This window comes from Lithobates pipiens, unplaced genomic scaffold (assembly GCF_037356315.1).
Source record: "Lithobates pipiens isolate NorthernLeopardFrog02 unplaced genomic scaffold, aLitPip1_a1.2 Scaffold_1, whole genome shotgun sequence".
In the NCBI taxonomy this organism is placed as follows: domain Eukaryota; kingdom Metazoa; phylum Chordata; class Amphibia; order Anura; family Ranidae; genus Lithobates; species Lithobates pipiens.
In genome coordinates this window covers 262,687,572-262,703,404 of record NW_027507685.1, presented here as the reverse complement: position 1 = coordinate 262,703,404, position 15,833 = coordinate 262,687,572, and the positions used below count along the sequence as shown (strand labels likewise).

At 39.5% G+C, this 15,833-nt stretch overlaps 1 protein-coding gene across 1 annotated transcript; it reads right to left on the bottom strand.

Annotated features, from left to right (window-relative positions):
• Nucleotides 1-537: 537 nt before the first annotated feature.
• LOC143925376 (uncharacterized) lies at nucleotides 538-15,306 on the bottom strand. The gene is made up of 4 exons (XM_077450174.1): nucleotides 15,137-15,306; nucleotides 14,956-15,003; nucleotides 6,376-6,534; nucleotides 538-2,820 (listed from the first exon to the last, which is right to left on the bottom strand). The coding sequence occupies exons 1-4, from the start codon at nucleotides 15,293-15,295 to the stop codon at nucleotides 2,644-2,646; spliced, it is 543 nt and encodes a 180-aa protein (XP_077306300.1). The 5' UTR covers nucleotides 15,296-15,306; the 3' UTR covers nucleotides 538-2,643.
• Nucleotides 15,307-15,833: the final 527 nt, after the last annotated feature.

The window sequence follows — 15,833 nt, the reverse complement described above, 5'->3', positions numbered from 1 at the left end:
GTGTGTGGTTTTTTTTTTTATATTGACTGCATTTCTGTTGCCTCATATAAAGTCCCAACTTAGTTCTCCTTTGTTTCTATTGATCTAGCTATATTTTTCTTTCTTTTAATTTATTTATTGTTATTTTTTTTTCCTACACACTGTTGTATGTTGACATTTTGCTCCCCTGCAAGGAGAAAAAGAAACAATGTATTATACAATATATCATGTATGTGTACAATGTATTATACACCGGATCCTGCATGCATACAATGTATTATATACTTTATCCTGCATGTATACAATGTATTATATAATATTTCCTGTATGTTTTACAATTTATTATATAATGGAACCTGTATGTATACAGTGTATTATATAATATATCTTGCATGTATGCAATGTATTATATTATATATCCTGTATATGCATACAATGTATTATATAATATTTCGTGTATGTATACAATGTATTATATAACGGATTCCATATGAATACAATGTATTATATAATGGATCCTACATGTATACAATGTGTTATATAATGTATCTTGCATGTATACAATGTATTATATAATGTATCCTGCATGTATACAATGTAATATATAATGGATTCCGTATGTATACAATGTATTATATAATATATTCTGCATGTATACAACATATATATCATGGATCCTGTATGAATACAAAGTATTATATAATGCAGCCCTTAATATTTCCACTTGCATTTGGCGAGTGGAAGTTAGTGGAGGGTGAGTGCAGAGCAGGGTGGACTGGGCTGACAGTTTACTGACTGATCGCTTCTGGCAGAAGCGGTGCGGCCATCAGAGCGGCCCAGAAGAGAGGGGTTTCCTGCCCCCCTGTGCCGCTCTGAAGCCCTTTAAAAAATTCTGCACCGCTTCTGCCAGAAGTGATCAGCCAGGAAACTGTCAGGAGGATCTGGTGGCCGGATCGCACAGAGTGGGGATCTCCCGCTGTGATACAACTTGCTTTATGAATAGCCGGTCATTGTCAAACAAAGTCCCGCCTCCTGAGACTTTGTTTGCTGCCGGCTATTCATATACAAGCCATGTCACAGAGGGATATCCTTGCTCTGTACGATCTGGCCACCAGATCCTCCTGATTCCTCCCTGCTGCACTGATGGGCACTGATAGGCTGCACTGATGAAGAGGCACAGATGAGGCTAAACTGATAGGCTGCACTGGTGGGCACTGATGGAGATACAAGCCATGTCACAGAGGGATATCCTTGCTCTGTACGATCTGGCCACCGGATCCTCCTGATTCTGCACTGATGGGCACTGATAGGCTGCACTGGTGGGCACTGATGAAGAGGCACAGATGAGGCTGCACTGGTGGCCACTGATGGAGAGGCACTGAGGCACTGAGGCAATCCAAAGACATGCAGGTAGGTTAATTGGCCTCTGTCCAAAATTGGCCCTAGTATATGAATGGGGACCTTGGATTGTGGGGACTGTCATGAGTGTGCAAGGGATAGGGACAATTGTAGACACTCACTCAGGTTGAACTGGATGGACTGGTGTCTTTATTCAACCTTACTAACTATGAAACTATGAAACTGATGAGGCTGAACTGGTGGGCACTGATGAGGTGGCACTTATAGGCTGCATTGATGGGCGCTGATAGGCTGCACTGGTGGGCACTGATGTAGAGGCACTGATAGGCTGCACTAGTTGGCACTGATAAAGAGGCATAGATGAGGCTGCACTAGAGGGCACTGATGGAGAGACACTGATGAGGTGACACTTATAGGCTGCATTGATGGGCACTGATAGGCTGCAATGGTGGGCACTGATGAAGAGACACTGATGAGGCTGTACTGGTGGGCACTGATGGAGAGGCACTGATGAGGCTACACTGGTGGGCACTGATGGAGAGACACTGATGAGGTGACACTTATAGGCTGCATTGATGGGCACTGATAGGCTGCAATGGTGGGCACTGATGAAGAGACACTGATGAGGCTGTACTGGTGGGCACTGATGAAGAGGCACTGATGAGGCTGTACTGGTGAGCAATGATGGAGAGGCACTGATGAGGCTACACTGGTGGGCACTGATGGAGAGGCACTGATGAAGCGGCACTTATAGCCTGCATTAATGGGCACTGGTAGGCGGCACTGATAGGTGACATTGATGAGGAGACACTGGTGGGCACTGACTGGCAGAAGCCAATTATCGTCTCTTTTCTCCTCTCCTCCACATCGGTGAAGAGAGCCGGTGACCGGCTTCTGTTTGGACACAGCTGATCACGTGGTAAAGAGCCACTTATTGGCGCTTTACCTCAATTTGTGTTCGGCAGTGATGGCCTCCCAGAACTGGACGACTGCACTGTTGCCGTCATTTGGCTATAGCGCGGTCGACAAGTGGTTAAAGCTTCAAAAAAGCATTACTGAAGCACCACCGAAGCATCATCGAAGCACCACTGAAGCGAAGCATCAAAGTACCACCGAAGCATCGTAGGAGCATCAAAAACACGAACATCGAAAAAGCATGTTGAAGCGTTTGGCGCTTTAATGTGTGTTGAAATGAGCGCAGTTGAGAGATCATTCCGGATCTGTGTGCTGGAAAATCCGGAAAGAAAAAAAAAAAAAAAAAAGAAAATTGCAGCTACATTATTTTGCAAGACTCTAAATAATGAATTAGCAGATGTGATCGAGTTCGGTGAGATCGTCCCGGCGGCGGTCGTATTTCTGTCTGAAAGATTGTCCACAAATTCCTCTGCTCCAAAGTACTTTGGAGAATTGTAAAAACCCTTTCACAAAATGCACCGCCGTCTGGTTGTTCACCTCTTTCTCACATCTTTTATCATGGTAGCGCTGCAAAAGACAAAATGTCAAATTTAATGAGTATAATAATGGGGGAGGGGAGGGGGTGTATATATACTGAAACCAGATACAGTAGCTATTTGACATCATTGCCATTAAATAATCCCATTCTTGTACTAGTGCGCCCCCTACTGACCAGAGCGGGGGAGTCTCCAATTTACAGCTACTATATTCTCATGTAAGAGGGACTCTGATGCACCGCTGGGCGAGAACCCCAAACTGTGTTTTTTGTTTTTTTTCAGCGAGAAATCCATTCACAAAAAAAACATTTTTTTAATTTGATTAAGAGTGATTTAAAAAAAAATCTTTTTTTTACTCTAGACACAAATTATACATTTTATTTTACAATTTGTTTTGATTAAAATTGTACGAACGTTAGGATTCTGGCTCAAAGCATTTTTTGCAAATAATACCTGTAATGTGTGTATTTTCTATGATTGTCAGCACCATCTAGTGGCCGGAATTTTTCTTGAAATACCTCAAAATGTAAAATACCAAAATACGGCCACTAGCCAGAGCTGTTGATTACGGGAAATACAAATATTAGACACATTGTGGGAATTATTTGTGACATTTGCTGTGTGGCCAGTACAATATGTAGATGTTCATAAAGCGGCCCACCAATATTTGTAAAATGTGCCCCACCCCCCCATACTGAAAAGTTTGGAGACCCCTAGACTAGAGCAGTGTTCACATTTCTGCTATATGGCTATAGAAAAGTATTTATCCGCATTACTTTAGAAAACAAGGTAATCTATACATACTGTATATCTATCACTGTAGATAGATACGATAGATAGATGGATGGATAGATAGATAGATAGATAGATAGATAGATAGATAGATAGATAGATAGATAGATAGATAGATAGATAGATAGATAGATAGATAGATAGATAGATAGATAATGAGGGGTGGGGGAGGGATAGATAGATAGATAGATAGATAGATAGATAGATAGATAGATAGATAGATAGATAGATAGATAGATAGATAGATAGATAGATAGATAGATAGATAATGAGGGGTGGGGGAGGGATAGATAGATAGATAGATAGATAGATAGATAGATAGATAGATAGATAGATAGATAGATAGATAGATAGATAGATAGATAGATAGATAGATAATGAGGGGTGGGGGAGGGATAGATAGATAGATAGATAGATAGATAGATAGATAGATAGATAGATAGATAGATAGATAGATAGATAGATAGATAGATAGATAGATAGATAATGAGGGATGGGGGAGGGATAGATAGATAGATAGATAGATAGATAGATAGATAGATAGATAGATAGATAGATAGATAGATAGATAGATAGATAGATAGATAGATAGATAGATAGATAGATAGATAATGAGGGATGGGGGAGGGATAGATAGATAGATAGATAGATAGATAGATAGATAGATAGATAGATAGATAGATAGATAGATAGATAGATAGATAGATAGATAGATAATGAGGGGTGGGGGAGGGATAGATAGATAGATAGATAGATAGATAGATAGATAGATAGATAGATAGATAGATAGATAGATAGATAGATAGATGGGGGAGGGATAGATAGATAGATAGATAGATAGATAGATAGATAGATAGATAGATAGATAGATAGATAGATAGATAGATAGATAGATAATGAGGGGTGGGGGAGGGATAGATAGATAGATAGATAGATAGATAGATAGATAGATAGATAGATAGATAGATAGATAGATAGATAGATAATGAGGGATGGGGGAGGGATAGATAGATACGATAGATAATGAGGGAGGGGGAGGGATAGATAGATACGATAGATAGATACGATAGATAAATAGATAATGAGGGATGGGGGATGGATAGATAGATAAGATAGATACGATAGATTAGATAGATAGATAGATAGATAGATAGATAGATAGATAGATAGATAGATAGATAGATAGATAGATAGATAATGGGGGAGGGATAGATAGATAAGATAGATACGATAGATTAGATAGATAGATAGATAGATAGATAGATAGATAGATAGATAGATAGATAGATAGATAGATAGATACATAGATACATAGATAGATAGAATTTATTTTTTGTTTAGGACAAACGACAACGTTTTTTTTGTTTTTGGTAATAATGTTCGCAAAAACTATTTTGTTTGAAATCTGAAATCCATTGACAAAAAGTAGTAAAAAAGCTTTTTTTTTTCTTTGATTAAGAGTCATCAAAAAAAAAAAAAAATGTTTTAGAGTACATAAAAATGATACATTTTATTTTTTTTATTTTTCATTAGTTCTGATTAAAATTATAATTCTGGTTCAAAGTATTTTAAAAGTTTTTTTTTTTTTACAAATTAAATCCTTTATTTAGAATTTTGTGTTTTTCATTAATAAATAATAATGAAAAAATGTAAATATAATTCTAAAATAATACCCGTAATGTGTCTAATATGTGTATTTCCTCTGACCAATCAGCTCAATATAGAGGCCATAATATGGTATTTTCTAAAAACTCCCTTAATATGGAAAATACCACATAATGGCCTCTAGATGGAGCTGATGATCATAGGAAATACACATATTAGACACATTATAGAGATTATTTGTGACATTTGCTGTGTGGCAAGTAGAATTCTTATATGTTCATAAAGCGACCCATCATAAAATGTGCCCCCCCCCCCCCCATACTGAAAAGTTTGGAGGCACCGAGACTAGAATATTTCTGCTATATGTCTATTAAAAAAAGTATTAATCTGCATTACTTTGGAAAACAAAGTAATATATATAGATATACACATATAAAATTCTTGTTTGTCCTTAAAAAAAAAAGAATATATATGTATATGTATATATATATATATATATATATATATATATATATATATATATATATATATATATATATATATATATATATATATATATATATATATATATATGTATATATATATATATATAATTATTTTTTGGACAAACAAGAATATTTTGGTAATAACGTCCTGTAAAATTGATTTTGTTTGACATCTAAAATCCATTGACAAAAAAATAACAAAAAAGCTTTTTTTTTTTTTTCTTTGATTAAAAGTCGTTAAAAAAAATGTTTTACTGTACATAAAAAGAAATATAGACTTAATTTTTCATTAGTTCTGAATAAAATGACACTAAAATGATGATTCTGGTTCAAAGCATTGTAAAAGACTTTCTTACAAATAAAAGAAATGCTTAATTTCGTGTTTTTTTTTTTTTTTTTTTAATGCAACACAAAAATTATTAAGGGACAAAACAAATAAAAATGAGAAAATAAAGTAAATATCATTTGCCAATAATACCCGTAATGTGTCTAATATGTTGCATTGCCTATGCTCCATCTAGTGGCCATAGTATGGTATTTTCTAGAAATACCTAAAAATGGAAAATACCACATTATGGCCCCTAGATGGAGCTGTTTATCATAGGAAATACACATATTAGACACATTATGGGGATTATTTCGGACATTTGCTGCATGGCAAGTAGAATTCTTAGATGTTTATAAAGTGAATATACACGGCTTACCTCCAGCTCTGTGCAATCTGAGTCCTCCAGGTGTTTCACACACTTACTTATTCTCCTACTGATACGGGTTACACTATTAGCTGAGAATTCACCAGAGACGGCTTGTGTTCCATTTGTAAATATATCTAGAAATGATCCTGTGCAATCTATATCACCCTCCTGAAGGAAAAAAAAAAAGGACAGGAAAGTCTTTAATTTTCTTGCATCAGATGCTAAATACAAATGTGCAGCTCTAATATCTGTGGAATAAACTGACCTGTACCTTGTATCTCATCACCACTAAGGGGGGTATTAATAAAAAACAATCGCAGGGCTATTCATCCTATGAAAACTGCACATACAACGCTCATTCGTTCTGTGCGAATGGGAGCAAAATAAATTGTTATTAGACTAGGCTTCTATGTTCTTCAGAGGGAATCAAGAAAATTCTGCATTTTGGCCACTAGATGGCGCTGACAGTAAATAATTTATTTTTTATTTTATTTTTTGATCATTGGCTCCATCTGGTGGTCATAATGTGTTATTTTCCTGATGCTCGCTATTCTGTCTGAAAGAACATTCAACCTGGAGAGAAAATAGCTTAATAACATTTAGTTTTGCTTCTAACTTATCTAAGCATTTTGTGTATTTGAAAAAAAAGTCAGAGGCCGTGTTATTTCAGGGAAAAATTGAATTAAAAAAATATATATATATATTTCTTGATGAAGGAAAAAAACAAGTCAGTTCTAACAGAACGGAATCGGCTGCATCTGCAAAAAATATTTGGTTCCTGATCCAGTCTCCTCTACCAATGCACAGTTTTCAAAAGCAGCATATTTTGTGACAAACTTCTGCTTCTATTACATTTTGGATGCCAAAAATGTGGATAAAAATGTGGATAAAAAAATATAATTAATTTTAGATCATATTATTATATAATATTAATAAATATAATAATTAAAAAAAATTATATTGATGAATACATCTTTTTTTTTTTTTTTTTGTTTCCTACTTTAACATAATAAAAAAAATATTATATTTATAAATAAATCTATTTTTGTTGTTGTTTTTGTTTCCTTTAACCCCCTCCTGGGCACACCCCCTCCCCCCCTGAATTTTTTTTTGAAAATTTTGAAAAAATAAATAAAAAAAAGGTGTTTTTCATCCTTTCTGTTATAACATTTTGCAAATAATTGCTCTTCATGAATTTAGGCCAAATATAATATTAATAAAAATAATAATAAAAAATAGTATTGTTTTATATTCATGAATAAATCTTTTTTTGTTTTGTTTCCTACTTTAACCCCTTCAATACTGGGCACTTTCACCCCCTCCCTGCCCAGGCCAATTCTCAGCTTTCAGCGCTTTCGCACTTTGAATGACAATTGCGCGGTCATGCAACACTGTACACATAAGAGATTTTTATAATTTTGTTCACACTACTAGAGATTTCTTTTGGTGGTATTTATTCACCACTGGGTTTTTTTTTTTTTTTTTTTTTTTGATAAATAAATGAAAAAATAATGAAAATTTTGAAAAAAAAAAATGTGTTTTCATCCTTTCTGTTATAACATTTTGCAAATAATAGTTCTTCGTGAATTTAGGCCAAATATAACATTAATATTTATAATAATAAAAAATTGTATTGTTTTATAATTATGAATAAATTATTATTTTTTGTTTCCTACTTTAAACCCTTCTATACCGGACACTCTCACCCCCTCCCCCTGCCCAGGCCAATTCTCAGCTTTCAGCGCTTTCGCACTTTGAATGACAATTGCACGGTCATGCAACACTGTACCCAAATGAGATTTTTATAAATAAATAAAAAAAAGGCTGAAAATATTTTAAAAAATTATTGTTTTTCTTCCTTTCTGTTATAAAATGTTGCAAATAAATAATTGTTCTTCATAAATTTGGGACAAAATGTATTCTGCTCCATTTCTTTTAGTGAAAATAACCCAAATCAGTGTCTATTATTTAGCCTGTATAGAGTCCACAAACTACGGGATATATATCTGAAAATCGATCAATCCTGATGTACTGACAGCCGATCTCATTTCTTGAGGCCTGAAAATGCCAAGACGGTAAAAAATACAAATGAGATGAGACACATCTGCCTGTCCTGGCACACTCATCCTGCTGATCCACCTCTCACATCCAGCCTTGTATGAAATGTATGTTACATAGTTAGTAAGGTTGAATAAAGACACCAGTCCATCCAGTTCAACCTGAGTGAGGTGTCTACAATTGTCCCTATCCCTGTACATTGCACACTCACATCAGTCCCTACCCTCAAGGAGCCCACAATCCAAGGTCCCCATTCATATACTAGGGTCAATTGAAGCCAATTAACCTACCTGCCTTTGGAGTGTGGGAGGAAACTGGAGTACCCAGAGGGAACCCACGCAGGCACAGGTAGAACATGCAAACTCCAGGCAGGTAGTGTCACGGTTGAGGATTTGAACCAGCGACCCTTCTTACTGCTAGGTGAGAGTGCTAACCACTACACCACTGTGCCGCCCGTAGATGAATGGGATGTGTGAGATGTATGTGATGTATGGGATGTATATGATGAATGTGATGTATGAAATGTATGTGATGTGATGTATGGGATGTATATGATGAATGTGATGTATGAAATGTATGTGATGTGTGTATGGGATGTATGTGATGTGTGGGATGTATGTGATGTATGAGATGTATGAGATGTATGTGATATATGTGATATATTGGATGTATGTGATGTATTGGATGTATGGGATGTATGTGATGTATTGGATGAACCTGATGTATGTAATGTATGGGATGTATATGATGAATGTGATGTATGTGACGTATGGGATGTATAAGATGTAGGAGATGTATGAGATGTATTGGATGTATTTGATGTATATGATATATTGGATGTATGGGATGTATGTGATATATTCAATGTATGTGATGTATTGGATGTATGGGATGTATGTGATATATTGGATGTATGTGATATATTCAATGTATGTGATGTATTGGATGTATGTGACGTACGGGATGTATGTGATGGCCTGAAAATGCCAGGACGGTAAAAAATACAGATGAGACACATCTACCTGTCCTGGCACACTCAACCTGCTGATCCACCTCTCACATCCAGCCCACATGCTTGTATGGAATGTATGGGATGTATGAGATGTATATGATGAATGTGATGTATCAAATGTATGTGATGTGTGGGATGTATTTAATGTATGTGATGTATGTGATCTATGGGATGTATGATATGTATGGCATGTATATGATGAATATGATGTATGGGATGTATATGATGAATGTATACAGCTCAGCATCACAGGACAGGAGTATACAGCTCAGAATCACAGGACAGAGCATCACAAATCAAGGTATACAGATTAGGGTATACAGATAAAGATATACAGAACAGGGTGAACAGATAAAGGTATATAGATCAGGGTATACAGATAAAGGTATACAAATCAAGGTATACTACAGATCACATGATCTATGACAGCTGCCCCTCGCGGCTATGACATTCCCCCTGATCGTGGCTATGACAGCCCCCGTAGGTGGTCCGGCACTTACCATCAGTGCTGAGTCAAGCAGAGCAGCCTCGTTGGGGATGTCCGTCTTCATTTCTCCTCTGTGCCTCCTCTTCCTAAGCATCAGGCATCCAATAGGATGCCCTGGCGCTTTGGCCAATCGGGAAACAGGTATGACAACCTGCCTCCCTGATTGGCGGGCAGGAACTTTAGTCTGAATATAGCAAAAATTCATTGGCTATTGTCACACAATTGGGTGGGATCTTGGTGCACTCTCTGCCCCCTCCCCCCAGCCCTTCCTATTTTGAAGCCCATTAGAGTATCTGGCTCTAATCAGGTGCTTCCAAAAGTACCACCCCCTCCTGCCCCGCCATGGAAATCCATGTGTCCGGTGTCCTGAAAGGGGCCGGGTGAATGGATGTGGGGGGCAGCGCCATGCGCCCACAATGCCCGTCCCACCCCTGATTCATAACCCTTGAAATTCTCCGCATTTCGTCCTGTTACAACCAAAAACGTAAATGTATTTTATTGGGATTTTATGTGATGGACCAACACAAAGTATCACATAATTGTGAAGTGGAAGGAAAATAATAAATGATACAAATAAATATGTGAAAAGTGTGGGGGGCATTTGTATGGCTCCCCCTTTACTCTGATACCCCTAACTAAAATCTAGTGAAACCAATTGCCTTCAGAAGTCACCTTATTAGTAAATAGAGTCCACCTGTGTGTCATTTAATCCCAGTAAAAATAAAGCTGTTCTATGGAGCCCTCAGAGGTTTGTTAGAGAACCTTAGTGAACAAACAGCATCATGAAGGCCAAGGAACACACCAGACAGGTCAGGAATAAAGTTGTGGAGAAGTATAAAGCAGGGTTGGGTTATCAAAAAATCTCCCAAGCTTTGACCATCTCACAGAGCTCTGTTCAATCCATCATCGGAAAATGGAAAGAGTATGGCACAACTGCAAACCTACCAAGACATGGCCGTCCACCTAAACTGACCGGGCCGGGCAAGAAGAGCATTCATCAGAGAAGAGCCAAGAGGTCCATGGTAACTCTGGAGGAGCTGCAGAGATCCACAGCTCAGGGGGGAGAATCTGTCCACAGGACAACTATTAGTCGTCTCTCCACAAATCTGCCCTTTATGGAAGAGTGACAAGAAGAAAGACATTGGAGAAAGAAAGTCATAAGAAGTCCTGTTTGTAGTTTGTGAGAAGCCATGTGGGGGAGGGGGCAGCAAACATGTGGAAGAAGGTGATCTGGTCAGAGGAGACCAAAATTCTACTTTCTGGCCTAAAAGCAAAACGCTATGTGTGGGGGAACTAACACTGCCCATCCCCCTGAACACACCATCCCCACCGTGAGACATGGTGGTGGCAGCATCATGTGGTGGGGATGGTTTTCTTCAGCAGGGACAGGGAAGCTGGTCAGAGTTGATGGGAAGATGGATGGAGACAAATACAGGACAATCTTAGAAGAAAACCTGTTAGAGTCGGCAAAAGACTTGAGACCGGGGCAGAGGTTCCCCTTCCAGCAGGACAACGACCCGAAACATCCAGCCAGAGCTACAATGGAATGGTTTACATCAAAGCATATTCATGTGTTAGAATGGCCCAGTCACAGTCCAGACCTAAATCCCATTGAGAATCTGTGGCAAGACTTTAAAATTGCTGATCACAGACGCTCTCCATCCAATCTGATAGAGCTTGAGATATTCTGCAAAGAAGAAGAAGAATGGGCAGAAATGTCCTCTCTAGATGTGCAAAGCTGGTAGAGACACCCCCAAAAAGACTTGTAGAGAAAGGGGGTTCTACAAAGTATTGACTCCGGGGGGCGCCATACAAATGCCCCTCCCCCACACTTTTCACATATTTGTTTGTATCATTTATCATTTTCCTTCCACTTCACAATTATGTGACACTTTATGTTGGTCCATCACATAAAATCCCAATAAAATACATTTACGTTAAACCTTCTGGAAGAATGGTCAAACATTTCCCATAGACACCCTCCTAAACCTTGCAGACGGTCTTCCCAGAAGAGGTGAAGCTGTTATAGCTGCAACTCAATATTGAACCCTACGGACTAAGACTGGGATGCCATTAAAGTTCATGTGCGTGTAAAGGCAGGCGTCCCAATACTTTTGGTAATATAGTGCGTGTAGATATAGGTTCATAGATAGAAATAGACTCTTATGTTATGGGGGGGGGGGGGGGGGGTCATCAGAAAAATAAAAACAGATGATGTTAAAACTAGTGACGTCTCTGCTTCATATTGTCATATTGTTGCAACATGTGAAACAAAAAGTTGCATGACAAGTCAAAACACATTTATTTCAATGGTGCCGTATTAATTATTGCCGCGGCTCAAGTTACAGCGACAAAAAAAAATAAAAAAAATATTTCCTGCGTCTTCCTTGCGACACGAGTACCATAGACTGCAATCGCAAAATCACAAAAGTTCCAAGGAAGTCGTTTCTGCAACTTTGGCTGACTTCAGAGGGTATAATAATATGAGGGGGATTTACTATATATACTATATACTATACTATACAATATATATATATATATGACAATATGTGTGACACAATGAGTGGAGATTTACTAAAACTGGAGAGTGCAAAATCTGGTGCAGCTCTAAACAGAAACCAATCAGCTTCCAGGTTTTTATCATCAACGTTGAATTGAACGAGCTGAAGGTAGAAGCTGATTGGCTCCCGCACACGGCTGCACCAGATTCTGAGTGCTCCGGTTTTAGTAAATCCCCCCCCCCCACCATGTATCACACCCTGCATTGTTTATGATTGGCCAAAGTCGCAAAGACATTAAAAAACGCATGGATAGTAGGTTATATGGTTTTCTCAATAGCATAGTTCACACCAGTGCTTGCATTTCCAGTTCCAGAAAAAAAATAAAAAAAAGTAGAACATGCTGCATTTCTCCTGCACTGGACTGTACTGGAACGCTGTAAAACACATAAAAAAAAAAAAAACGCAGGGAGGGCACTAAAGACACACTGGAACACACTTGTCCTTACTTAAGGTTAAGAAAAAAAAAAAAAGAGGGGAAAAATGTACTGGAATGCATCAAAAACGCACATGCAGAAAAGCATCTGGACTGCATTTCTATGGTGTGAACTGGCCCTAAGGTAAGAACATGTGTGTTCCAGTGCGTTTTTGATGCGTTTAACAGCATTTTAGTAAAGTCCAGTGCAGGAAAAAATGCAACATGTTCTACTTTTTTTTTTTTGGAACTGGAATGCACTGGAAATGCAAGCTCTGGTGTGAACTATGCTATTGAAAATAATGAAAATATAACCTACTATACATGCGTACTGGCCTCCATTAAGTGTCTGACACCCCTCTCCGCCAATCCCTCCACTGGTCTCCATTCAGTGTCTGACACCCCTCTCCGCCAATCCCTCCACCAACCTCCATTAAGTGTCTGCCACCCCTCTCCGCCAATCCCTCCACTGATCTCCATTCAGTGTCTGCAAACCCTCTCCACCAATCCCTCCACTGCCCTCCATTCAGTGTCTGCCACCCCTCTCCACCAATCCCTCCACTGCCCTCCATTCAGTGTCTGACACCCCTCTCCGCCAATCCCTCCACTGCCCTCCATTCAGTGTCTGACACCCCTCTCCACCAATCCCTCCACTGCCCTCCATTCAGTGTCTGCCACCCCTCTCCACCAATCCCTCCACTGCCCTCCATTCAGTGTCTGACACCCCTCTCCGCCAATCCCTCCACTGCCCTCCATTCAGTGTCTGACACCCCTCTCCACCAATCCCTCCACTGCCCTCCATTCAGTGTCTGCAAACCCTCTCCACCAATCCCTCCACTGCCCTCCATTCAGTGTCTGACACCCCTCTCCACCAATCCCTCCACTGATCTCCATTCAGTGTCTGCAAACCCTCTCCACCAATCCCTCCACTGCCCTCCATTCAGTGTCTGACACCCCTCTCCGCCAATCCCTCCACTGCCCTCCATTCAGTGTCTGACACCCCTCTCCACCAATCCCTCCACTGCCCTCCATTCAGTGTCTGCAAACCCTCTCCACCAATCCCTCCACTGCCCTCCATTCAGTGTCTGACACCCCTCTCCACCAATCCCTCCACTGATCTCCATTCAGTGTCTGAAAACCCTCTCCACCAATCCCTCCACTGCCCTCCATTCAGTGTCTGACACCCCTCTCCGCCAATCCCTCCACTGATCTCCATTCAGTGTCTGCAAACCCTCTCCACCAATCTCTCCACTGCCCTCCATTCAGTGTCTGCCACCCCTCTCTACCAATCCCTCCACTGCCCTCCATTCAGTGTCTGCCACCCTTCTCCACCAATCCCTCCACCGGCCTCCATTCAGTGTCTGCCACCCCTCCCCACCAATCCCTCCACCGGCCTCCATTCAGTGTCTGCCCCCCCTCTCCGCCAATCCCTCCATTGGTCTCCATTCAGTGTCTCTCACCCCTCTCCACCAATCCCTACACTGGCTCCCAATCAGTGTCTGCCATCCCTCTCCTCCAATCCCTCCACTGGCTTCCGATTGCCCAGCAAATTAAATTCAAAATACTAACTGCAGCATACAGAGCCATTCACAACTCTGTCCTGAGCTACATCACGAATCTTGCCTCCAAATATCACCCAAACAATCCTCTCCACTCCTCTCGAGACCTCCCTTATCTCCTCCTCCCATGCTCGTCTCCAGGACTTCTCCAGAGCCTCTCCCATCCTCTGGAACTCTCTACCTCAATCTGTCCGGCTATCCCCTCCTCTGGCTGCCCTCAGGGGATCCCTGAAAACTCATCTCGTCAGGGAAGTCCATCACGCCTCCAGCTAATCTTACCACTTCCATCAGCTCGTTCCCCACAGTTACGACCTTTTGCACCACCTGCTCCACCCTATTAGATTGTAAGCTCTTCTGAGCAGGGCCTTTTTAATCCTCTTGTATTGTATTGTAACTGCATTGTCTCCGTTTTATATTGTAAAGCGCTGCGTAAACTGCTGGCGCTATATAAATCATGAATAGCAACAATAATGTTTCAAGCAACGTTTGACAAATCTTACCCAAGCTTTTGTTGTTGGACCCCTCACTCTGAAGTGTGACTTGTTTGCCTAGAATGAAAAAAAAAACAGAAGAAAAAAATCTCATCATATAAGTTTCCATGAATGAAATCTTCTCTTTCCTATTCACCGTCTTCTCATGACTATTAGAAATGATCTCTGGGATCTTGAAGGCTTCTCTTACCAAATGTTTCAGTTCCTCTTCCAGATTTGTTAGTAATTTGGTGATTTGCTCAATGATATATTCGGGGTTGTAAACTCTCGTTGAAGAAACGCAAGGAAAAGCCGCGAAGATAAAACATATTCCAAGGAAAGCGGCTGCAAGCTTTGCACGCGGCTCCATTTCAAATTTACAAAAAGAATAAAAAGGAAGGAGGCTTGCAATGGTTCACACTGTATATATATATATATATATACCAAATATAGGGCGAGAAAAGGAAATGTTTTTTGTCCCACTTGTGATTGAAAAGATAAAAGTTACTAAGAAAAAATATGTCCTAATCTGATTCTGACAGCTGATAACTGCGGTTGGCAAGATTGGGTCATCAGCAGAAAGTCTTCCTCTGGAGGATGAATATGTTGATGTATCCAAGAGAGAAACATTGAATATCACGCTAATAAAACTATTAACAAAGTATCATTTTGCAGAACTGATATTCTTTGCCGTGGGAAGATGAAGAATCGTGTTTACTGTCATTACATGCAACATTGTAACCAGTCCTGAGTGATGCTTACAGGGCCTTGAAAAAGTCTTCACAATTTCTCCACATTTTGTTATCTTACAACCAAAAACGTAAATGTATTTTATTGGGATTTTATGTGATGGACCAACACAAAGTGACACATAATTGTGAAGTGGAAGGAAAATGATAAATGATACA